This window comes from Lissotriton vulgaris, chromosome 3_1, assembly GCF_964263255.1.
Source record: "Lissotriton vulgaris chromosome 3_1, aLisVul1.2, whole genome shotgun sequence".
NCBI classification, from domain to species: Eukaryota; Metazoa; Chordata; class Amphibia; order Caudata; family Salamandridae; genus Lissotriton; species Lissotriton vulgaris.
The window spans coordinates 985,606,127-985,631,845 of NC_141689.1; the positions used below are offsets into that span (position 1 = coordinate 985,606,127).

Here is a 25,719-nt window from a genome sequence, read left to right on the forward strand (position 1 = left end):
CTCCTGTCTATGTTTTTTGTTCCCTTTCCTCCTTTGTGTGCCTCACTTGTTCCAGTCTTTTCTCTCCCGCTCTCTACACGCTTCCACACTCTTCCCCACCATTAGCCGTTACCTCTCACCCACTTTCTCTCCCCTCACCCCAGTCCCCCAAGACGCCACCTCATCCTGTGGGTCGCTTTGCAGTTTCCATTCATCCTCCGCCATGTTGGAATTAATTACCAACGTGTGCCAAATATCTTTGTATTTGGGAGCCTGCGTGCGACAGTGGCCTCACTGCCGGCCCTCCCGCCGGCCTCCTCCTTGGCCCTGCGTTGAATGAGCTAGCTCGCTTGACCCGCTTGACCCGCTCGAAAGCGCCTCTCTTCCCCTGGCGCCAGGCGCTATAATGAAGGCTTGTATGGAAGCGCTTAAGCGCAGACAAGCAGCCCAGCTCTGCAGACAAGTCAGCAGTGTGGGACAGAGAGCCGCCCAGCCCGGTGACCCGCCATCTTGGTAGTCCTGTTCAGAAAATTACTGGTGGGGCCTAGTCAATGGAGTAGCCAAAATATTAAAATCCTCCCCACTTCGAACCAAAAATCTTATGGCATCATGCAAACTAAACAAGTCATTACGCCAATCCTCAGAAGAGCTCTCTTGTCTATTCCATCCATGCATCTACCCATTCATCCTGCCCTCCACCTGCTGATATCCATAATGTCACCTTTATATTCTGTCGTGCATTCAATCTTTCATCCATCATTCAGTCTTTCACCATTCTGTCCGTCCACCCATCTATATCTAAACCTATGCATCCATCTCCAAGCCCATCCATTCATCACTCCTTTCACTCATCCATCCTTCCATACGTATACCCTTTCACTACATTCATCCTTGCACTCTAGCCATCTTCCCTTTCACTCATCCACCTACCCTTTCACTCCGCAATCCAATCATCCATCCTTTCTCTCATCCTTCCACCCAACCACTCAGCCATCCATTGACCCTTTCATTCACCCATTCACTCACTCATCCATGCTGTCACTCATCCATCCACCCTCCCCTTCACTCATCCATCCATTCTTTTAATCATCCATCCACCCTTTAATTCTGCCATTCACCCTCCCTTTCACTCATCCATTTACCCTTCAATTCATCCATCCTTTCACTCATTCAGCCATACTTTCATTCATCCATCATTTTGCTCATCCATCCACCCTTTCACTCATCCCATCCATCAATCCATCGACCCTCTTTTACTCGGCCATCCATCCTTTCACTCAGCCATCCACCCTTTCACTCATCTATTCCCACCCACCATCCCTTTCACTCATCTATTCCCACCCACTCTCCCTTTCACTCATCCATCCTTTCATCCATTTGTTTACTTACCCATCCACCCTTTCATCCATTCATTCATCCACACATTCACCCTTTCATCCACCTACCTTCCCTTTCATTCATCCATTCTTTCACTTATCCGTCCATCCACAATTGTATCCATCATCCTTCTAATCCCCCTTTCACTCACACACCTACACATCAGTCATTTCGCTCACTCAACCAACCACCCACCACCCTTTCACATTAAGTAGAGCCCAAATCACAAACTCCACCCACGCCCCTGGGCCTAGTGCTGAAACTGAAACCATGAGTTCAGGGGCCCAAAGTTTTTCGAATGCTGGAGTGAAGAATACCAAAGTTGCCTGGTCTTGATTTCACCTACTACATACATGCCAATCGACCCGCTTCAGGCAGGAGACTCCTGATTTTTAAAGCAAAATGTGGTTTCATTTAAGCAGTCTCCTTCCTGAAATTGCCTCTGCTTCAATAGAAGTCAATGGGGAAAATGTGTTTCCCCGATATGTTTTTCTAAATCTCCACTTTGCTTTACTTCAATGGTGGCAAATGCGCTCATACCTCTTTATACCGCCACCTTACACTTCTGTCTCTGTATCTCACGCTTACAAATTATTTTTCATCCCTCCTTTCTCCCTTGTGATTGTATTCCAGCTGTTAGGGCGGGCCATCCTGCTGAGCGTCACTGTCAGGGAGTTGGTGTTGTTGCACCAAGGATATTCTGCTGCATAACTAATTACTTATAAGGTCCCAAAAGCGAGACCTATTAGCTATGCCAATGCTTGTTTGTTTGTGCGTACTGTCCCAGTGTTCAGGCACACCGAAATAATAGTACAAAAAATTGGGGTGATGGCAGGTCAATCCTTCCATCAGGCCACTCACCGAGTCCACAGAGTCTTTCTGCCCTTAGGAAGTATGGAGCCTAAATATTGCAGCCAGGGGCAGGAAATGGGTCTTCTTCTGGACGTAGATTTAACCACATGGCTGCTGGGCGTTTCCCCCTCCCTGTGCTGGAAAATGCCATTTTAGTGGCACCATGACGAGCTGAGCTCGTCATCAGCACACGACACCCGTGGGTGATGACGAGCTGAGCTCGTCATCAGCATCGAAAGGGTTAACATAAGAGCCAGCAGAGAGGGGGTGAACACGCCATCCTATTTTGCCGCTCAAGGGTGGCTCAATGGCTATCTAGTGCCCAAGGGTAGGGCTTGAACCAAGACGAGGCAACACCCCCACACCATTCCTTTTTTCTCACACCAATCCTTGACATCTAATGGGCTTCCTGCCCTCTAGGGCAGCCTTTACAACTGAGTCTTTACATCAGGGTTGTATACACCGTGGGAGTAACATTAGGAGTCTTTATATCCAGGGTAAGATTTCCTGACATTACATCAGGAGTCCGTTACAAGGCAAGTTCAGTCCTCTTAAACCATTTTAAATGTATAAATAAGGTGTGTGTGCGTGTGTGTGTGCGTGTGTGTGTGTGTGTGTGTGTGTGTGCGTGTGCATGCGTGTATAAAGAATACATATGTTTATATAATTTATTATTAAGTCATTAGTAAACATTTTTTAATTTAGAAGTAAATATTTTTAACACAGTTACTTAGTTTTAAATATAATATGGTTAAAAAATTAATGGAGTACACTTTAATTTCAATAATATAATAACATATTAAATAATAATATTAATTAATATGAAAAGTAAAAGAAAGACTTTCATTCCCAAGAAGATTCTTGATGTTTCCACATTGCATTTGGGAGCCTTTCCTGTTGCGGATTATTTGCCCAGCCACACAAATGAGATAAAGTTTTAGTAAGAAGTGTGGGAACACAGGCGTGGGTAGGACGTTTGTGGATCCCGGCTGTTCCTGGAACATTTCCCCTCAGTAATGTGAGGCAAATCCGTAATTTCACTACCCACAATGCCAAAAATATTGAAATTCCAAAGAGAAAAAAAACGAAGTTTCTACATTGCATTCGAGGAGCTTTTCTGTCGCCGGTAACTAGCCCACCCACTCAAGTGGGGTACGGTCTACTGAACTACACTATTGCTAATGTCTTATAATCGTAATGGAGCTAAATGCTCACTTCACCTGTGTAAACTCTTAAAAGAAATGAAACAATTGTGGCACTGATGTAATTGTGAGAAGAGGGAGTGCAGAATTGAAAAACAAATAATAATATTTGAATTTTAATCCATTCTTTGCATCCAAACATGTCAATTTTGAAGAAAGAATACATTTTACAAACACTCCAAATTCAGAGTCGTACAAATAACCACTATTCCTAGACTCAGATTCTTGGGTAGGTTGTAAAAATTGCACCGCTTTCTTTAACACCCCTTTTTCATTTGTTAGACAAATTGTTGCATGGTTGGAACACAATGAAGAATAAAGTTAAGCTGCAGCTTTGTTAATAGATCTAGGTTGCATGTTTTTGCACAACTAACAAACTCGATATACCCTTGTGACTCAAAGAGTCTGATGGGTGTTAATCCATGCGACCTTTGAATATAGCACTTCGGTGCCAAAGAATTACAGATTGTCACCTATTTCTATATCTTTTCTAATTACTTTCATAGATTTTTTTAATGTATTTTCTTTGGCAAAACCATGCCCACTTGCTGAATTCAGAATTGTGTCTACATTTCAGAAATGTCAAACATTTCAAGTTCATCCATGGAGCTCTTAGCCTTCAGGTCTTTCCCCATCTAGACTGGAAGTAGGTGTTAACCACAAAAACAGGAAAAACTGATTACCACTTAGAAAATTGATGATGTATTTACACCTATGCTTGTTCCTGAAAGCAGGAAAGAGTGTGATGTTAGACTAGCAAAGCCTCATTTGTTGATGCAATCTTTAGAAAAAATAGAATTTCTTACACAGCACTTTTTCCACATAAAAAATAGCAAACTTTTGCCTATTTTGTTGGCTCTCTCTAAGGAAATCTGCAAACCCTGGGTACCTTTAGAAATTCCAACAAGTGGTGAAAATAGGATCCAAACTTGGATGTATACCTTTAGTGGAAAAAAGTTATGACGACTGACAGCAATAGCCTCCTAGAACTGTGGGACACAAGTGCGTGCTTGAATCCAGGGCCACTGGACTGCTGGGGCGCAAAGGAGCTTGACCATGCCGCAGGTTAGCTTGGGGGCAGGCTAGCCGCCGTACTGACTGAGGGGAGGACCTGTGGTCCGTTGCCTGCCCTTGCTTAGACTCCAGGCCCGACAGCCGATGATCAGCAGGAGGCAGCATGCGGAGCAGACTTTAAGGGGAGGAGCGACCCTAGAAAACGGCTGAGGAGGTGGAGACCTCTCCTTCTTTGCTTCAACACAGTCAGGCCTCCGGGAGCAGTGAACTTGTTCACTGCGGTGCCTTACGGTGCCGTGTTGAAGGGACGCTGCGGTGTACTGACAGCACTGTGGACCTCAGGTGAGGGCCGCCCACTCCTGCTGCTGCCTGGCGGAGGATCTTGCACCTCCTTCTTCACCTCCTTCTATCCCCCCTTCTTCCACTGGTCCAGCTTGGGCCCTGTGCTTGGTAACCGGGGCACACTGGGTGTCAGGGGATGACTGAAGCGTTAACAGGCATGTGGAATTGGGGGTGGAGCGGCGCTGAAGGCCTCCCGCGTTAGACTGCCGGGCCTGGACTTCCTCTTGGCTTGTGGAGGGCAGGCTCCACATGATAATGCACTACAGCTGAGCTGACAGGCAGCAGCACTGGCACTTACGGCTGGGAACCCCCACTCCTTTTTTCTAGGCGTGAGAGGGCATGTCTGGCCCTGGTAGTGGCAGCATGGTGGGTGCCCACTGGAGTCTGCAGTTGCTGTGGACATGTTTGGCCCTTGACTACAGCTTGCACTGGGGGCCCCAGGTGTGCAACTTGAGGTTGAATTGGACTACCACTGGATGATCACCTCGGGCAGGGGAGAGCATTGTGGAGCTCTTGTTACTGGGGATCGGACGAATGTTCTGAGCTGGGGCTTACATGTACTGAGCTGTCGATTGCAGAGTGTGGGTGGGTGATTCTGCCCCCCTCACTGCGCCCCACCCCCAGTCAGTCATCACCGGCTGCATTTTGGAGATCCGCCGCCTGGGCACAGGTGGCTGCTGGTCCCTGCTCCTCCCCGGAGCAGCCCTGGGTCCTGCCCTTGGATGTGCTGGCTTCCTGCTCACCTGTATTGTGAACACCTGATGGTGGAGGATGGGAAGTTGCCAATGCAGACCCCATCCCAGATGAAGATGGACCAATATACAGACCCACCGACAGCCGACCACGACCATGGAGAGGGATTGCCTTATCAGAGGCCTGAAACAGGGCAGCAGGGGACAGCGGACTTGGACGTGATCCTTAAGTCCATACAGAACTTCACGGGAAGCTGTGAAAGCTAAAGGGGATGGCCTGCAAGTCGATCTTTCCCTGATGCGCCAAGACCTGTAACCATGGAGGTCAAGAACCGCGTCTCTTCAGCTGAAGATGACATTTTGGCCCTTAAGAGCGAGATGACCAAACTGTCTGTCTCAGTGTCCTCACTGATAGAGAGGGCAGAGGTTGCAGAAAACAAATCCCGGCATAATAATCTCTGGCTTGCTGGAATCCGTAAAGCAGAGGGGACTGGCCATAGTGCTTGAGTGCTGGTTTAAAACATGGGTGCCTGAAAATAAACTGTCCCTCTTTCTTGTCATTGAATGAGCGCACCTATCTCTAGTACCAAGGCCAACCCCCTGTAGCCACTCTATGGCTCTTGACCCCGAGGCTGCTCAACTTTAAGGATTAGGATGTGATATTGCAGGAGGTCCGTGTCCATCTTGATCTGCAGTTTGATAACGCAAAGATTCTTTCATTTCCAGATTACACAAGGGTACTGCAGCAGCAGCAGCACTCCTTCACCGAAGTGAAGCAGAGGTACCAAACCTCATACCTGCACTATATACCGCTGTTTCCAGCCGACCTCAAGGTCTTCTTCCAGTCTCGTACTCTTTTCTTTGATACACCAGATCAGGCCTGGGAATTGGCAACCGAGAGTCAGCTTTTGCGACAACTTACCCCCGACCGGAACCAGTCAGGGAGAACGAAGGAGTGTACTGGGTAACTTTCTCATCAGCAAAGGCGGGGGCGCTACCGCTGTCGAAGGAACCAGATTGAATGCAGGATCAGTGGGAAAGGTTCGAACCCAGTTCGAGAGGAACTTATGGACCCTGCCTCACCAAGGGAGGCTGAGAACCTCTAAAACACTCCATTGGTTTTTCACTCTGTGGAGGAGGACTCAGAGTCATTATCTCAGTCCTCTGATCTGCCTAGAACTGGATGCTTTCCTTCTAGTTTCAGTGCCGGTTAGGATACAGGGGTGCGTTAGGAATGTCTGCTGTGTCAGCACCAAGACACTCCAGAGTATGTGTGCGCTTTAAAAGTTTCTTTAACATTAACATTTAACATTACCATGGGTGTGCTGGCTCCCCCCCCTTCTGCTCGGAGCATGGCTCAAGTGGCTCTCGTTTGGTTTGGGGTGTGTGTTCTGCTGGGTTACGAGAGCAAACTCCTTTTCTTTTGATATATTTTGCTGTCAGGCATTGGATTCTTTCCATGGGTGCCTGTGGGCCACTGAGGTATATTACTTCCCCTAGTTAGAGGTTTTGGGATAATGCAGTTAGTGCAACAGATGCTTCCTGGGGCGAAGTGTGGGGAAGGGGGATGTTGGGGAGAGGGTTGTTTAGAGGGGCTTTTAAGCCTAGTTTATTTCTCTGCTTGCTTTGTTTTACAACTGTTTTTCCTTTCCAGGGTACAAGTGGCAACTAGGCAGGTAGCAATGGGTAGTTTGAAGCAGCACAGTACAATAAGTCCTCACAGTTCCCTGTCCACTCCTGTCGGGTGGAGAATAGGCTTGGTTTCTTCAGCTATGTCATGGCCTCTCCCAAGTTAACTGTACACTCCTGGAACGTGAACGGCCTCCTGGACCCCATCAAGCGTTCAACTGTGTAACAATATGGCAAACAACAAAAAAATCATGAGGGGGGAGAAAGAAGAGATTGTGATCCATTCATCTTCCTTATTCCTATAACAAAAAATCAAGTAGGGAATAGATCACTTGACCTGAGTAAACTGGGTTTTCTTGGATTTCGTGAGGTTTACAGATAAAAAACCCTTATTAATGTACAGAGGTAGGGGTGGCGGTATATATTGATTCTCCACCTAACTCTTAAAAACGCGACAGCATCATCATGGGGTTAGATTTTGTGCTTCCTCCACCCGGAGGTATACCCTCGGTTAGTACAGTAATGATCAGTGATAGAGGGGTTCTCAATCAACCCTCGTAGTCTTCCCTTGCTGTAAAACATTTTTGTAAACATTTTTGTCTTGTCAGTGTTTGCACGTGTGTACGTGTTCATTTGAGTGCTCTCAAGGTGGTGTCCCTTATCCTTAATGTACTAAACATGGCCAACATTTTTACAAACATTTTTTACAGCAAGGGAAGTCTACGAGGGTTGATTGCGTAGTTAGTTGTCTTATAATCACAAATATTTCCCTACAAATTATACCTGAACCCTATAACAATGTGCAGGGCTAACAGAACATAGAGAGATATTTTGCTTTTTTGATCTACTAAAGGAAATTTGTCTTAAAATGAAGAATTGCCATTTTTTAGTTTCTTACCTGTTTCTTTACACACAGACAGCACCAGCATTTAGAGAATGTACAACTGACATCCTCTTTCTTCGTATGTTTGTCTTGTTTCCTCCTTTATAATTACAGGTACTACCAGGCCTTACCAACATTAGGTTAACAAACCTGATCTTACATAGACCCTGACTACTACAGGGCCATATCCACGGAGACATACACGGCCTCCACCACAATCTTTTTCTCACTCAGGTCCTGAAGAAAGCCCACTTGACCCGCTTGGGTAAATACGAGGGCTGAAACATGTCGACCTTTTTATGGACATACTAGGTGCGGAAGACTCCTAATAAATCTCCCTACGCACAAGCTAATTTTTTTGATTCAAACCCAGATTTATTAAAAAATAATAATTCTGGCTGAAAGTGTTTTTTAACCTTTATTTTTTTCTTTATTTAATTCACTACACCAGAACCCCTCTATCACTGAACACTACTGTACTAACCGAGGGTACACCTCTGGGTGGAGGAAGCATAAAAACGAACCCCATGATGATGCTGTCACGTTTTTAAGAGTTTTATCGGTAAACCTCACGAAATCCAAGAAAACCCAGGTTACTCAGGACAAGTGATTTACGATATCGCAAACGCCACAGGCCAGCAGTTGTTCTCCTACAGGAGACCCATTGATACGGTACAAACTGCCCCTCTCAGGGCCGGTTCGGTGGAAACAGTGTGTATCACTCAGGCTTTACACATGGCTCTAGAGGGGTCGCCATATTGCTCCATAAATCCTTACCCTTGGCGGTTACCGTGTACCACGCAGACACTCAGGGCTTTTACGTGGGTGTTGAGGACCGATTGGAAGCGAGGCACTATAATTTTGTATCCTGCTATGTCCCACCACCCCTGCTAAGGCTGTCCCTGCAGTCGCTGAAAGCCTTCATCCTGACTCTCCCTCCGGGCGTTACGGTGATCGGTGAGATTTTAACACACTTCCAGACCCGGTCCTGGATGCCTCCTCCGCCCCATACCCTGCCTGGCATTCCTAAGTGGCTAGCTTGTCCTCATGGGCTGAATCCTGGGCCTCTGTGATACCTGGCGCTCCTGGTACCCCACCCAGCGGCTACACTCATCAATCTGCTGCATATGATGCAGAATCTCGCATAGATTTGATGTGGTTACCAGCAGCTGACCGATCAGTTCAATTGGTGTGCATTCTTCTGAGAGGTATATCAGATCATGCTCTGTTGTCGTCATGGGGAGCTTAATCCAATGTCCTAAAGTCAACCATGGAGATTTAATGCATGGTACTTACAAAACTCGGCGTGTGAGACCTTTGTTGAGGAGGAATTACGTAAGTTCTTCGAATTGAATGTGGGGTCGTGCCATCGGCGGCGATGCTATGGACGGCTAGTAAACCGTCCTTACGAGGCTGCATTAAAGGCTAAGTTTAACTATGTTTGGCAAGCCAAGGCACTGCGTTTGCCGCACCTGACCGACTTGGGAACACTGCGTTTGCAGCACCTGACCGACTTGGGAACTCAGTTACTGCTTACGGGAGCAGCTTTTTGCCACAGGATACCGAGCAGGTTTGTCATCTTCAGGCCATAGCCCGCACTGAGTTGTGCCAGGTCTCTCTGGAATAGGCACAACAAAATTGGGAGGCTTCCACACAGAGGTTATATGCCTCGGGAGACAAATCTGGTAAATTATTGTATTGGCTGGCCACCCAGGGTGTATATGACTGAGTGGTTGTGGTGATTCTGGACTCATTTGGTCGTGTTCAAGAGGAGCTTCCCGCAATGGCACAGACCTTCGCAGATTTCTATCAAGGGTTATACTCGTGGTGTCCTCCGCCACCAACGGAGGTCGCCAACCAGCTCTTGGAAACCATACGGCTACCGACTATACCTAGTGCTTTAGCCCAGGAATTGGTTCAAGCTCTCACGCTTGAGGAAGTGCATGCCGCAGTGTCCAGGTTACAGGCTAGGAAAACGACTGGCCCAGACAGGTATCCTAAAGAATACTACAAATGGTTCTGGGAGATCATAAGTCCTCACCTTCTGAATCTTTATGTAACTGCCTTGCAGCAAGGGTTCTTTCCATCAGAGTTAGACTGGGCTACCATAGTCATTCTCCCCAAGGAGGGTCTTCCGAGGGACCAGTGTTCTGCCTATCGCCTGTTTTCACTTATCAACACTGATATTAAGATCTATGAAAAAGTGTTAGGTGAGCTGTTGAGTTAGGCCTTACCTCACCTTATCCACCCAGATTAATGATGATTCATGTCAGGCCGTAGTACGCGTCACTATATAAGGAGGGTTCATACAGCGCTGTCCCAGGCGTCGGAGCTTGACGGTACGCTGGCCCTGTTAGCGGATTTTACTAAAGCCTTTGATACAGTGTCATGGGCTTTTCTGGATGGAGTTCTTTGTCGGGCTGGCATGTGGGAATGGTTCCATTGTATGGTCTGACTCCTTTACCACTCTCCGACCGCTCAAGTTTGGGTAAGGGGTTTTGTTTACTGCTTTTCATATAATGTGGGATATGCACTGGGTGTGCCCACTGCCCCTTGCACTGGTGATAGAACCCCTGGTGCGGCTGATACGCAGTGATGCTCAGATTTTGGGTTGGCAGTGGGGAACTGCGTTTGAAGACCACATGGCACTATACGCAGATGGTATGCTTCTGTTCTTGAGAAATCCACAACGTTCAGGCCCCGCTGACAAACTCCTCTGGCTGTACAGTGAGGCGTCTAGGCTCCAAGTTAACAAAAGCAAGTACTGTTTGGTGGAGGTAAGGGGGGGTGCTCTGGGGTGGGTTGTGTGCCCTAACATTGCTATATGACATAACTTTTTTAAATAGTTAGGAGAGCACATGTCTCCCATGCAAGATCTGGCCTGGGCCCGCAACTTCCGGGGACTGGACCAGCAACATGATCAGGATCTTGGCCACCGGGCCACTTTGGTATTGAAACCTATGGGGCGCACAGCCTTCTTTAAAATGGTATGCCTCCTGCGTTACCTGTATGTGTTGGGCAACTATCCTTATAGCATTTCCCGCAAATGGTTTCTCTCAGTGACCGCTAAACTTACTAACTTTGTTAGCTGGGGGTTGGTACATGGTGACATTTCACTCATTGCTTAAATCTCCTTTCGATGGCAGTCTGGGTTTATCAGATCTATATCTATTCTATATTGCAGCATATATGGTGCCAATGAACCAATGGTTCACTGGGGTCGGGATGATCCAGCGTATTGGTTGGAAATACACTTACTGGGTATGGACGGTCTGCTCGATCTCCTATACGGGGCATGCCTGCCGGATATGTTGCCGTCTTGCACGCAGTTATCTTTCGTCTGTTGGAGGGCGGCCCTCTGCCTCAAAGGTTGGGGCTGGCGCTTGACCGGGATGACCCCTCTATGACGCGGAACATTGGCTCATTCAGCTCTCAGCATTGAAAGGCTTTCTGCCATGGGATTGCACTGAAATCTCTTATCTAGGAGATGGCTACAAAGGGAGTATATTATGTCCTTTCAGGAATTAAAAGCTAACTACTCAATGTCGAATTTGCAATTCTTTCGATACCTCCAACTGTGCCATGCCTTGTCTGCCCACGAGCTCCCAGTTGAATCCCTACGAGTATAAATCTATAGAGGCCAAAATCGTCTTGGAGCGGTTAGGTATAGGGGCCACCTCGATGATCCATCGTTCCTTAGTAATCCATGCCCCGGATGGTCTTGAGAAGTTCAGGCAGAGATGGACGGCCTGGTTGGGTGCCCTGGATGAGGACAACTGGAGGGAAGCTTGCATGGCACCTAGGGAGCTGGCGATTTCAGCAGAAAAGCTGTACCCAGCAGCATTTACGTTGTTGGTGACAAACTAAGCTTGTTTTTGTTCTCAGGAGTGAGATATGGAGAATTTTCCATTTGGGTTAGAAAACATATTAATAGGTTATCAATCAGACAAAATACCAGCATTTTGTTGGAGGCCTTGTGTAGAAACATCAGACACGTTTGTACTTCTTTACTTTATTCTAATTGAGATTTTTCCATTTTAGGTGCTTTGGATTTTCATTCTACCCAAGATTGGTGTTGTTGAATATGTAATAAAGCTAAGGGAAATTTGCAGCATGTCATCTTTATCAGTGGAATCATGGTGGGGGAGTCTAGAGTGCAGAGGCGATGTCCCTGTTATGTCTTTTTAGACCTGAAAGTGCAATTTAAAATACGAAACACAGAAGATGTGGAAAAACCTTTAAATAGAACAGTTGTTTCAGCTTCTCTACAGTGAGGATCAACATTTCCTGAAGAGTCAACTTTTACACTGCTACATGCATTGCTAGAATGTTAAGGGTTGGTTGTTCTAGAACATAAATATGTGCTATCAATTTCATCTAATTTTACCTGAAAGGACTAATCATTAATCAATAAATATTTGTGATCTTACAAGACTAAGGTAAAACAATAACACATACACTGTCATGTGGAGGTTTTGGACACTGTAGGCAGGAGCTTCTCTCCACTAATGTGGTTGTCCATGGAATGCCAACAGTCCATCTTCTCAGAGTGCTGCACCCTCACCTTGAATCTGCAGTGTTTGGTTCCAATCCACAACATCGGTGGTTTTCAGTATCTTACGTAGACCTTCTGTGTCTCTTGTGAACATATAGTAGCTGTTCGTATAATGATCCAGATCGTCATACCGTTCCTGGGAAGGGAAAAGATGGATACACTCAGAGCGCTTTGATGGTTTTTAAAAAAAGAGGAAGAGAAGAGGGCAGATAGGGCTGCACCTAAGACACTGAAGGAAGGGATTCAAAACACTAAGGGCTTGGGATTTGAGCAAGCAAAGGGGGTGGAGTTAAGTGGCAGGTTACAGTAATTTAGCTAGAAAAACAAACCCCCTAGAATCACTTTTATGAGTTAGTTGAACATTTTTAAATATATGTTTGAAATCTGAGTGAAGTTGCAGGAAAATGAAACTAAGAGAGACAGGTTGGAAAGAGATGGTTGATACTGATGTGACTATTGACACAGCCCTATTTTGGAAATCTATAAACAAACATTCCTTAGGTTTTAGTAATGATCATGACCTGGATTGTAATATATATTTGCTAAAGATTGGTTTGATACTTTTACTAATTTAGGGCGTTACTGCCACAAATGATACGGAAGAGGATCTATATGTCTATTGTAAACCCATTACATTTTCCCTGAAGGAGATTGTGTAAGCAGTAAATGTAAATGTAGTATACTTGTAAAGCGCACAGCTGCTCATCACCAGGGCGTCCCAGCGCTGTATAACGCTGTGGAACCCTTCCTGGCTCTCCCTGTGAGATGCCCCTCCTGGGCACCCCCAAGGTGAAGCCAGGCATCCCAGTGTTGTAGGGCCCGTTGTGGAGATTAAGCAAGCTATTGCCCAGAGTTGCAGTGTGGGACCCCATGATTAGAGTAGGCGCCGAAGTGAGAATTATCGGGTCCTCAGACAATGAGCCCAAGACCCTGCCGCGTCGGGAAGTGAACCCTGGTCCCGGGCCAGACCTCTGCATCAGGGTCTGCCGCTCTAACCATTCAGCCACACTTCTCCACAGTAACCTTTACCCCACCAGACAAGGTCTTTGGCCAAGAGTGAGGCCCCGATGGACTCATAGTGAGTAATAAATAATTCCTGTTTATGATGGGGGTGGTGGACAGACATTTGTTTTTATTGATCAATATCCCCAGCTTGCAGACCCCATTAAGTTAGAGGGTAGAGTACTTTGTTAGCAACTACAAAATTGGGCATCTAGTAAGGGCATTTTTTCTATGATCCGCTACAGCTTTCGAGGTGGTTTGGCACTTGAATGCCTGAATGTGTATCTTTTGTAGCAAAATAAAACTTGGGCACAGCCATTTAAGAGGTTTAACTTTGCTATTCATGTGTTTTTTGATGGTATTTGTGTGAACAGAGCAAAGGTCCCTTATAAGGTTTTTACAGTGTTTAGCTCTCTAGGATTGGCCTTGCTACCCTGCCTCACCGCCCCGGGCAGTGACACAGTCCATAGCACCTATTTCTGGATACCGTGCACGCCGCATCTCAGTGTGGTGGGCCGCCATTTCTTTTCTGGGTGCAGGGATCCACCCTGCAGCATTTCTCTTTTCTTCTGGGGCACGCCGCCAGTGTAGGTGGCAGCCTGCCTATGGCCATACCACCCTGAAAACAGCTGATCTCGTCTGATCTCAGAAGTTTAGTGCCTCGGAATACCAGGTACTGTAGACTTACCTGAATCTTGAAGAGACCTTACATGAGTTGCCTGCAGTCTTAGTTTAGGAGCCCTTTTTTAGTGTTTCTTCCTCTGTCTGGTTTCCAGAAACCTTGGGTACTGTTTTTTCTTCACCATTCCAAGATGGAGTTTTTTTCTAACCTTTCTCCTTTTTCTTCCCAAGCCTAGATGGTGGTTCTTCTTTTCCTGTTGCGTCACTTCCCGTCCTTCGGTAATTTAAGGGGCTGAAATTCTCATATTTCTTGCTTTGCAACACTCTTTGCTCCCGTTGGTGTTTCATCGCTCCTGTTGGTGTCTCTTCGCTCCTGTTGATATCGATTTGCTTCTGTTGGTGACACTTTTCTCCAGTTTGGTATAAGTTCCTGTGGGTTTCTTCTTCCACAATTCTCCTCTCGTTCCCAGGTCTGATGTCGCCTTGCTGACTATCCACCTTGATGTGTCCTATTGCCTGGATTCTGGAGTCACCACTTCCATCAGAGGTTTTTCCCCTCAGGTTTTTTACTCTCTTCTGGCAGGCACTGTCTGCCCTGACGTTGAATTGTCAGCAGCACCATGGCTACCAGAAAGGGTCGCCCCTTCCTTGGACAGACCAGAACCCACTAGACCCGGATCCGGGAAACATCCTCACATCTAAAGGTTAGAAGAAAGAGTTCCAAACCTGACAGATTGCCTATGCTTATAGGATTACCTAATGGTATGGAGGAAAAAGTAATAGCCTTTTTGGATTGCAGAGCTAGCTGTATTTATTTGGTTGTGCAATGGGCCACAGAGAAACAGATACCTCGAGTTCCTAAGGAAAGACCTGGACAAGAACATACGGTAGATGGAACCCCGCTTGTTTCTGGCCCAGTTAGAGAAATTACACTGTCATTATCGCTGACTTTTGGAAGGCATCAAGAGCATCTGTACTTTGATCTTATTGCCTCTTCCAACCATATCATGATCTTAGTCATACCCTGGCTTGTTGGGCATAACCCTTATATTAATTGGGAAACCAGGACCACCTATCTCCCTGTCCTCACATTTTGCCATCAGTTTTGTTATTCATCTGAGAAATACTGGTAACCTAAGGAGATGCCCATGATCAAAGAGGAAATGTGTAACACCATTAATCTCGTACAAAGGGTGCCTGGTCACTATCAGATGTATGCAGAAACCTGAGCATATGATGTTACCACCGCATAGAGAATACGATGGTTCCATTCCTCTGGAACCTGGGGCAATAGTACCCTTTGGACGAGTATACTCCCTTACTGAACCAGAAAAAGAAGTACTCAAGCAATATGTCGATGAATATCTTCAAAGTGGCCAAATTACATGGTCTTCATCACCTGTAGGGGCACCTCTCTTCTTTGTACCAAAGAAGACTAAAGATTTTCGGAAATGCATAAACCTTAGAGGGCTAAAAAAATAATAACAGATCAGTACCCATTGTCTCTCCTCAAAGACATATTAGAGTCAGTCAGAGGGGCACAGTTGTTTACCAAGCTTGATCTTCGGGGAGCCTATCATCACCTTTGAGTCAAAGAAGAAGTTGAATGGAAGACTGCATTCAGATCTCCCTTAGGCCACTTTGAATCTATGGTTATGTACTTCGGATTGACAAATGCTCCTCCTATCTTTCAAAGATTCATGGATAACGTTTTTACTTTACAGATCTCTTGAACAAGACTGTGGGGATCGATCTGGATGACATTCCGTTCTATTCTTCCAACCCCAGACTTCATCACACACGTCAGTCATTCAGGTACTGGAAAGGTTACAAAAGAAAATTTTATTTTGCAAACAAAAAAAATGTGAATTTGATCAGCCCAAAGAAGAGTATTTGGGTTACTGGATATACAAGACTGGAAAGCCATGGATCCCCAAAAAATAAAGGCCAATCTCGACTGGCAATCGCCAACTACCATTAAAGATACTCAGTACTTCCTGGGCTTAACAAATGTCTACTGTTAGTTCATTGTTAACTTTTTCCATAAAATACGTTTCATTTCACAGACATTAAAGAAGGAAAATCTGCGACAAGGGTACAAATGGACAGACGCAGCAGAGAAGGCATTTCAGTCATGAAAGAGATCTTTCACTCAAGCCCCTATTTTACGTCATTCCGACACAACTTGTGCTGGGAACTTAAGCATGCACAAAGAACAATTGATGGACAGAATACAGAACAATGTCATACATTCATCCCACTACAGAGATCTGGGCCTAAATCCATAGTTTTTTGGCTCCCCATTCCATTCCAGTTTGAACTCAGCCATATGAAAATCAGTCTTGACCCTGCGCCCAAGGGGAACAGTTCAGCCCTCACTGCCAGGCAAGGTCCTCCCTGGATCGGAAAGCGGCATCCTAGGACCAGTTTCGGGGTTTCACCCCTCATCAGCCAGGATAGCTTGACTGCAGTGGCATGGAGAACTCAGGACCCACAACTGGGCGTACGGGAAACAAACTTTACATCGCCAATTTTACAGCGCGATGCAATCACAACGCTGTTGTTACAACGATCTCGTTGTTAACACGAAGTGCCATTACATCAACTTGCAGTAGATGGCGCTCTAACATAAGGCATGGTATAGTTTACTATTTCAACACCTTCCCTATTGTTACGAAGGCTGGAGTTGGAATAGAAAATTATAAATTTCTAATGTTACGGAGGCATCTACTGCAAGTCGAGGTAATGACTTGCGTAGTAATGGTATTGCATGGCAACAAGGCGGTTGTTGTGCTTCATAGCATGTAATGCAAAATTTTGAATTATTTTGGTTGAGAATGCTTCTGTTGGATCTTTTATAAAAAAAACTAACTGATTAATGCATGATTCTCTATGGGTGGGGTAGAGATGGAAAGAAGAGTATGAATGTTATAGTTAGTTATGAAGCTATCATTAAACCTCTTCTAAAAAAGCCAACCCTAGACCCTCTCCTTCCTGCCAGCTACAGACCCATTGCATGCCTCCCGTTCCCTGCTAAGATTTTTGAAAAAATCATGAACACTCAGCTATCAACCTACATACATGATAACAACCTACTGAACGACACCCAGTTTGGGTTCAGACAAGGTCACGGAACAGAGACTGCGCTCTTAAAAGCAGCGGACGAGATAAGGTCCACAATGGATAACGGAGGCTCTGCGATACTGATACTTTTAGATCTCTCTGCAGCCTTCGACACGGTCGATCATGTTACTTTGATCGACCGTGTCACGGCCATAGGAATAAAAGATAAAGCTAAAGAACTTCTTGCCTCATTTTTGTCCAACCGCCCGCAAACAGTGAAAATAGGTAACTACATCTCTCAGACCTTCTCTCTGCCTTGTGGAGTACCGCAGGGACCCTCGCTAAGTCCGACACTTTTCAACATATATGTGTCTGACTTGGCGAGGGTCATAAAATCCTATGGAATTTCCCTCACTACCTACGCTGACGACACCCAACTGGTGTTGTCCGTATACAATGACGGCACTTCTGTGGCAGCTAACTTCCAAAACGGAATGAAGGCAATAAGCTCCTGGATGTCATCCAATTGTCTTAAACTGAATTCTGATAAGACAGAAGTGATGACATTCGGGAGGCTGCAACCTACATGGTCCCCGCAATGGTGGCCACCTCAGATGGGACAACCTCCTGAACCAGTGACCAAGGTACGCAACCTAGGTGTCATTTTCGATAATAAGATGTCCTTCCAGCAGCATGCTAATTCGGTGGTTTCCTCTTCCTTCCACATTTTAAAAAGGATCAAAAAGCTAACCCCTTACCTACCTCCATCTGCAGGCAAAACCTTAGTCAGCACTTTAGTCTTCTCCAAAACAGACTACTGTAATGCCTTGCTACTAAACGCACAAGAAAAGGTCCTCAACAAATTGCAGACAGTGCAAAATGCAGCAGCCAGGACCCTGTTATCTATCCCTAAATTTTCATCTATCTCCCCTTACATCCGACAGCTACACTGGCTGCCGGTGAGGAGTCGGATCAAATTCAAGGCTTTATGCATAGCATATAAAGCCATCCACAACCGAGGCCCTCTATTTCTAAGACAAGCCTTCTGCCCGCTCGAACACCCAAGAACATTACGCTCATCCTCAGCCCACTTGCTAAGAGTCCCTCGAACAAGAAGAGGTAACTGGGGCGACAAACGCTTCTCCGTCGCCACAGCCAAATTGTGGAATACGCTCCCCCTCCACATCAAATCTGCTCCAACTCTACTCAATTTTAGGAAAAAACTCAAAACTTGGTTGTTCCCAGCCTAACCTCCCCTTCCCATATGAGAGTTCTGCAACTATAGCGCCGAGACACCCTTGGGTATTTGCGCGCTCTAAAAATCGCTCAAATAAATAAAATAAATAAATAGTACAAAATACATACACACCAGACGGGCTGATGTTGGAATATATGTACAGACCATATGACTAAACATTTCACATATATTAGTGACCCCCTTTAATCTAATGTCCTGGAATGCCTGGGGGGTCAAACAACCTCGAAAAGGTAAGACACCCTTAGCGTATTCAAACAGGCGGTAAATATAGACTTCCTACAAGAAGTGCTCTTGCCATTTAATAACTAATTGACAGATGAGGCATTAATAGGTTCTTCACATCCTAACCAGGAAGTGCTGATTTTGATTTTAAAATAAGTGGATTTTAAATGCAGTGAGGTCGTGCAAGAACAGGTGGGCAGGTACCTTACTGAGTAAGGCACACTGCTAGATAATCCTACTACAGTGATTAAAATGTACGGACTCAACACATCCTCCAAATACCTTTAATGAATTCCTGGATATTTGCTGATGCCATGAGGTATGAAATATCTTGAGGGGATGGCATTGTAGTCTGGTGCTCTTGATCTGTACATGGTCACACCACTCAAACCGAGGTACAGCCACAGCTACAAAAGTGCTCAAATATGACATGGAAATGATGGAGCTAGAGGACATATAGAGAGCAACATAAAGGGAAGAAAAAGAGCTCTCAATCTACTCCATAGTGAATGGGTCACTCTCCAGAACTGATTTTTTTTAGCACTGGTCACACTGTAATGAGTTTCAGAAATGCAACATTAGCCCACACACATTTCAGACTACTCTTCAGTCACTCCTTCAGCTGTTCTGCAGCTCCACTAACCCTAGAGGTTGCCATCCGAGGCTCTGACAGACCCCGTGTTTAAGTAAAAGATAGCCCAGGCAATTAAAGACCTTTCTGATTTGAAACTTGGATTCTTCCAATAGTATTCTACTCTATGGGAGGCAGTTCAGGTATTTACAAGGGGAGTTAGGATGTCTAAGCAAGCTATGGTTTTGAAATTCACATGGGGAGAGCTGCAGAGGCTAGAAATCAAGCTTGCAGATCTAAAACAAACGTGCCACTGACAAACAGAACATACTGACATAACTTAACCTAAACCTAGCTGAATTTAGAGAGGTGGCTGATCATCAAGTCACTTGCCTGAGTGAAAATGGCTTGGTGAGGAAATATTGGGTATGAAAGTGTTCCAAGAAAAGGCTGTCCTGATTCATGAGATCAAACAAACTATAATACAGAAGTTACTAAAGTGGAAGAGCACTACTACAGTGAAGATATTCTCCATGTATTCACACGGTATTTTGAGCAACTATACCCTGCACAGATGCCAGCAGACTACCTAGAGCTCACACATTACTTATTTGAATTTATTAAGGCATGGGTGGCAGCGCATTGTGTTTGCTTTGTTCGCCCTAAGTTGGCAGGGTATGCCCTGTCATGGGTCCCTTGCTTACTTTGCCACTGGATTTAAGCTAGCCTGGTTGAAGAGGGCTGATAGCCCGAACCGGTCCCACGATGCTTGTTTCTAGGCCAGGGAAGACCTGGCTTGGCTGTTCGGGCTGGCCTGTTCCCATGAGGCACAGGGTCAAGACTGATTTGCTTATAGCTGTGTCTAAACTGGGGTGGCGAAGTGAGCTACAGAACGATGATGGAGTCAACCCAGATCTGTGACTGGGGGTGAGTGTCTGAAAAGTTTCAGCACTCCGTCCATCATCTTGTGCTTGCTTTGGCGGCGCATAGGTCGCACAGAATGTGTGCCAGGTACATTTACATTGCATGACATTTGCAGTAATGCATCAAAAACTTGAAGTACCCGGAAAAGCGATCTTCTTGGACGCCAAGAGGCATTTGGTTTGTTTGAATGGCAATTTCTGAGAACAGAGCGGTGTAGGCTGGGCCCACTGAAATATCCGATTGATCTAGTGGGCCGATTATACTCTGGTCCAGTGGCTCATGTCAGAATAAACAGTTTAATATTCTGTCCATTTGTTATTAACAGGGGCACCAGACAGAGATGTCCCCTCTCACCTTTGCTTTTCTCTGCTGCTGTGATACTCCAGCGTGAGAGAGTGTCTCTCCCACATGGGATTAGCAATACCAACAGGTGGTTAATATCAATGTTTGTAGAAGATATCCTTCTCTTTATTAAGCACCCACAGGTTAATCTACAACTGGTGATTACAGAGATCATTAGGCATGGTCTGTACACATGGATAAAAATAAACTGGAGCTATTCTTGCTAATAGCATGCACAACACCACTGGACTTTAGAGTATACACTCGGCTGGAGAACAAATGTAATTGAATATGTTAGTATTAAAATACACTGGCCTCCGGAAATAGTTCCCAGGGATAACTAAGGACCCACACTCAATTAGCTTGATAAAAAGGTAGACAGATGTATGCAGCTATTTCTCTAATCAAAAAAATAGTAAATTCTTCCAAACATGTTGTATCAGTGTACGAAAATCCCATTGCATTCTCAGTGGTCATATTTTTTACCACTTTTCATGCTACCCTGACTAAGCTGATGTGGGCTGGCAAACAAGTTAGACTGAAATAGAACATTCCGACCTTGCTTTATGTAAATGGCGGATTCTCTGCGCCTGATCTGGAGCATTAATATTGGGAAGCCCAGGAAAACTTTGCAATGTACTGTTTTTTTCCCACCGCCCATTATGCCACATAGTATTGCTGAGACTGGCTCACACGGATTCTCTGAGAACTGCCTTGTTCAAATGTATTCTTCTTCCCAGGGATCGCACTGATGCAATCGCCTTGACCAACAAGGAATGATATATTCTGGCTTAACACTGCAGGCACACGAAGGCATACTCGCCTGCAGGTCCACTTTTGAAAAGCAAAGCAATCCCCCTGATGAAGGTGAGAAACAACTGACAAGGCATGACCTGACTTGTATGGGTCACATGTACCCAAAATAAAAAAAATCATAATTTAAGTACAGTCCAAGGAAAAGGGCTCCAATAACCTGCTTGACATATTTATCCACTTCAGCCCCTATCACACCATTAGTGCTCAGCAAATAATACAGCTAGAGACATGTAGGGGGTAGGTTGCTAAACTGTCAAAAATGGCGAACAGTGTTGATTCACTATATTGTACTGTGTATGGGATGGGGAGGCAGGGTTCTGGGTGATTTGGGACCCTGTTTGCTGCTGAATATATATTGTCATGATCCATTCTATCATCGTGATGACCTGTGATACTGTATGTAACTGTTGATGTAAAATGCCAATAAAAACCTACACACAAAACAAAATGGCGAACAGTGCTATCACGGACAAAAGAGCCCCGGCTATGCATCCTTGGGAGGTAGCTTTGGTGGACCAATGGTTGAAGGATCAATGGGTGTTTTACTGTCGCCAAAAGCCTCCAGATGCAAGAATTGTAGACACAAATTACTTCACTTTAAGTTAATGACAGGCTATACTTGCACCATCCTTGTTGCACATATTAGACGCTAATGTGGTTCACACTATTTGGACCATTGATCTTGGAGGTTATAGATGATGATATAGAAGCTGTATCCCTGGTGGAGCTACTGGGGAAAAGTAGCACACGTTCCAAAGCCACTTAGATGGATACCTCTGATTAACCCGTTATTAGCTAATCAAGAAGTGAGGCTAACCTGGTATAAACAAGGGCCCTGCTCCAATGACTGAGAAATGGCTGCTAGATATAACATGGTGCACCTGATTTCTTAAACGGACTCCACATTACCATCTTAAGTGGCAAGACAAAAAATATATGGGGGCCTTTTAAATGGTATCTACTTCGACATGGGGATTCTTGGTCTTCTGGTGGGGATACAGGGAATACCTCCAGTTTCCTTCTATTTCCAGAATATCACAGAGCTATAAAACTGCACAGTATAAGACTGGTTTTACTGTTTGTATTTTCTGTGTAGTGTACATGGTGTTATGATGAGGATCTGTTTATGGGATGAACAGTAATCATCATCGATATATGGGACTCCTTATATTATGGGACCTGTCATACCTGTTGTGGTGTATCACTACAATATGTAAGATTGCAAATAAGACTGAGTTGCATTTTTCAAATCAACAGAAAATGCTAGCCTCACCAACTTACCCTACCAGTCAGTGTCTCCCGTAGCTCAGTCCTTAATCCACTCCTATTCTGATTTAACACCATCTCCATCATGGCCATAATTTCCTCTCTTTGGCTTCTTTCACCATCTTTATACAATTGACACACACATGTTCTTTGTCTTTCCTACCTTCTCTCCACCTCCAGTCCCAGATCTCTTACTACTCCTCATTGGATAGCTCTCTGGTCTCATGCAGAGCTCAAAAACTGAGGACCTTTGCCACCTAATCTGCACATATTCCTTCTGTGGTGACCACTGAAATAGGGCACTAGGACCCTGTGGGTCACAGGGCAGTGACCAGGTCACTGGACCGGACTTCCTGTGGACGGACAGGAAGTGGGCGGTATATCGAGGGACAAGGACGAGGACGGACGTGCCTAGAGCAGCGGAACACATATGCCAATAAAGTTGTGTACCAACCTCTCCACGGTGTCCAGTGTGCTTCCTGATGATCGTGGGAACAGGGATCTGACAACTGGCGACGAAGGGTGTCCGACCTTCTACCCACCCACATCTTACTTTCTCCCTCTCCATTAGTAATCTTTATGTACATGGTTCAATGCATACGGAATTGGGATCAGAAGCCAATGTCTTATGTCTTCTTTCATTTCATATAGTCAGAACACTAATTAATTCATGAGTATTTAATAGCTTGGATCACTTCAACATTTTTCTTGTGGGTCTACCTTAAAATGTAAAGTCAAGGTTCTTATATGTGCTTCTAAAACTGTATGCAAACTCCCTAGACATACACTTACCACACACTTAACACACATAGCCAAAAACTAACCCTTTTTTTAGGATGTTCAGATTAGTAGTTATGCCCTAGGCATATCCCGAGTACTTTCCTGACAGTCTGGTTACACTCCCCACAGGAATCTATGCTCCACCTTCTGCACCATCCAAGTTCCAGTCTCTCTACCTTCTAGGCGCCATCTGCCAGAACACACACTCTCCTCCAATGCAAGCTTGCGCTTCACTTAGTTAGTTTAATGCTACATGAAATACGGCGGCCTTAATGATAACATGTGAGCCTTTCACAACATTAGGAATTAAAACGTTACAAATGGTGTTTTGCGTTGAAAAGTAAATGTTTGATTGGTGCATATATCTATGACAGACAAAAGACTCAATGAACAGTTCCACATGGAAAAATCTATTGTTTTTTTGCTCACTATGCCATCCCAGTTTGGACCCAGTCATATGCAAATCAGTCTTGACCCTGATCCCTATAGGAACAGTCCAGCCCGAAAGGGTGGCATCCTGAGCAAAACAAAAGATGGATTTAACCCAGATCTGTGACTGGGGATGAATGTTTGACAATGTTCAGCAATCCGTTCATCATCTTTTTGAGTTGTGATATTTAACAGCATAACAGATTGTTTTCATTTGAAACTGGTCTGTATTAAGTAGTCCTCTTTTTTCTAGATCTCCTTCCTTCCTTCTTTCTCTTTCTTTCCTTCTCTGCATCCTTTTTTCTTTCTCTATCATTCTTGTATTTTTCTTTTCTTACATTCTTGCTCTTTCCTTCTCTCACTCTTTTATGCACTTGCTTTCATTCTTTCTTTCCTTCCTTTCCTTCTTTCTTTCCTTTTCACGTTCTTTATCTTTCCTTCCTTTCCGTTCACTTTCCTTCTTTCTATCTTTCCTTCCCTCTTTCTTTTCTCTCGTTCCTTCTTTCTTATCTGCCTGCCTTCTTTCTTACTCTCTTTCAATGACAGACTGATTAAATTTTTCAAGTCTGTGTTGGCCAGGACCTTTTGATTTTACTAAAATAGTGTGTATAACATAGCTACTTACAGGGGTTTAAACCAGACTTTATCCATTTGTTGTGTTTGGTATCATTCACATTTTTCTTCCCCCCACTCCAGCATGCGCTAAGGAGCAAGGTATCAGCCCACTTTAGGTATTGGCTAACTTCACAGTGAGTTACAACATGCCACCCTCTCACAAGGAACATATCCACACAGTGTTTCCCTCCAGTTGCAGGAAGTACTATGGTAATGTGCGGATTTTATTGAGACTTTAAAAACTTTGTGCATGGAGCAAATTATGTTTTCTTTTTTTTTAGCTTGATGAGGGCCCAGCTTATTTCCAAATGATGTTTTGCAAAAACCACAGCAAAACAATAATTGCCAGACGGCTGGTTGCCAACTCCAGACCTGTTGACTTTGCCAAGGTTTGTCTCAAGAGCAAACCGTCCAATTGGTAGAATATAATAAAGTGGTGTTAAAGAGAAGGTTAGAAAGGCATCAAGAAGTCCCTGAGTCCACTGGCAGGAGATAGCATCTTCCCCCGCCCCCCAATCATCCTCATTCTCTCCCTTGAGCAAAACGCCTATCAGGACATCGAGGGGACAAGCAAGCGGGTCCAAACTCAAATGGTCCCACTTCTTAGCAAACACTTTATGATGTAAACAAAACTCCTCTGACGCAGGAATGCTTCTGCCCGATAGTCTGCAATCATGTTGAATGTAAATTGATATCAGATTCAGTTTCCCCCAGGAAAAAAATTGATCGCAATCCTTGATAGAGTAGCTGGCCTCCTTACCGCACCCACTCCCCTTTTTACGTCATATTTTACATCCTGACTATAACCACCTTTCCCTTAAAATTTGAGAAGAGGCCAACAGAGCAAGGTGAATGACTTCCAGTTCCCTTCAGTTGGAAAAACTGAGGCTCTGAGTGAGGAACCAAAGACCCTGCACATGATGGGACCCCAACCAAACCCCCCAACCTGTTACATTGGCATCTGTCGTAACTATCACTGGAGAGGGAGAGGACAGAAATACCCTCTTCAATAGATTCCGAGAGTCCAGCGACCAACTCAAATCCTGCTGAACTAAACTGTATATCTGAAGGGTAAGATTCTGCGACATCAGACTCCAACTACTGAACCTCATAATCTTGTGCAGGTGACATGACCAAGGGAACCAGAACATTTGTTGCAGCTATATCCCCTTGAACCTATAACCATGAATCCGTTATCCGAGTTGGCTGGTCAAGAAGATCCAAAATACGGGGTTGAATCTGGACAACCCTCTCCATCGGCAATGTCACAAACTCTCTGCCTATG

At 45.0% G+C, this 25,719-nt stretch overlaps 1 protein-coding gene across 1 annotated transcript in view; it reads right to left on the reverse strand.

The window, feature by feature from the left end:
• The window catches only part of LOC147727298 (glycine N-phenylacetyltransferase-like), a 229,721-nt gene that overhangs the window by 89,546 nt on the left and 114,456 nt on the right, over positions 1 to 25,719 (reverse strand). The window contains exon 4 of the mRNA XM_086961353.1: positions 12,535 to 12,661. Coding sequence (XP_086817479.1) covers positions 12,535 to 12,661 — 127 coding nt within the window. The remainder of the gene's footprint in view (positions 1 to 12,534; positions 12,662 to 25,719) is intronic.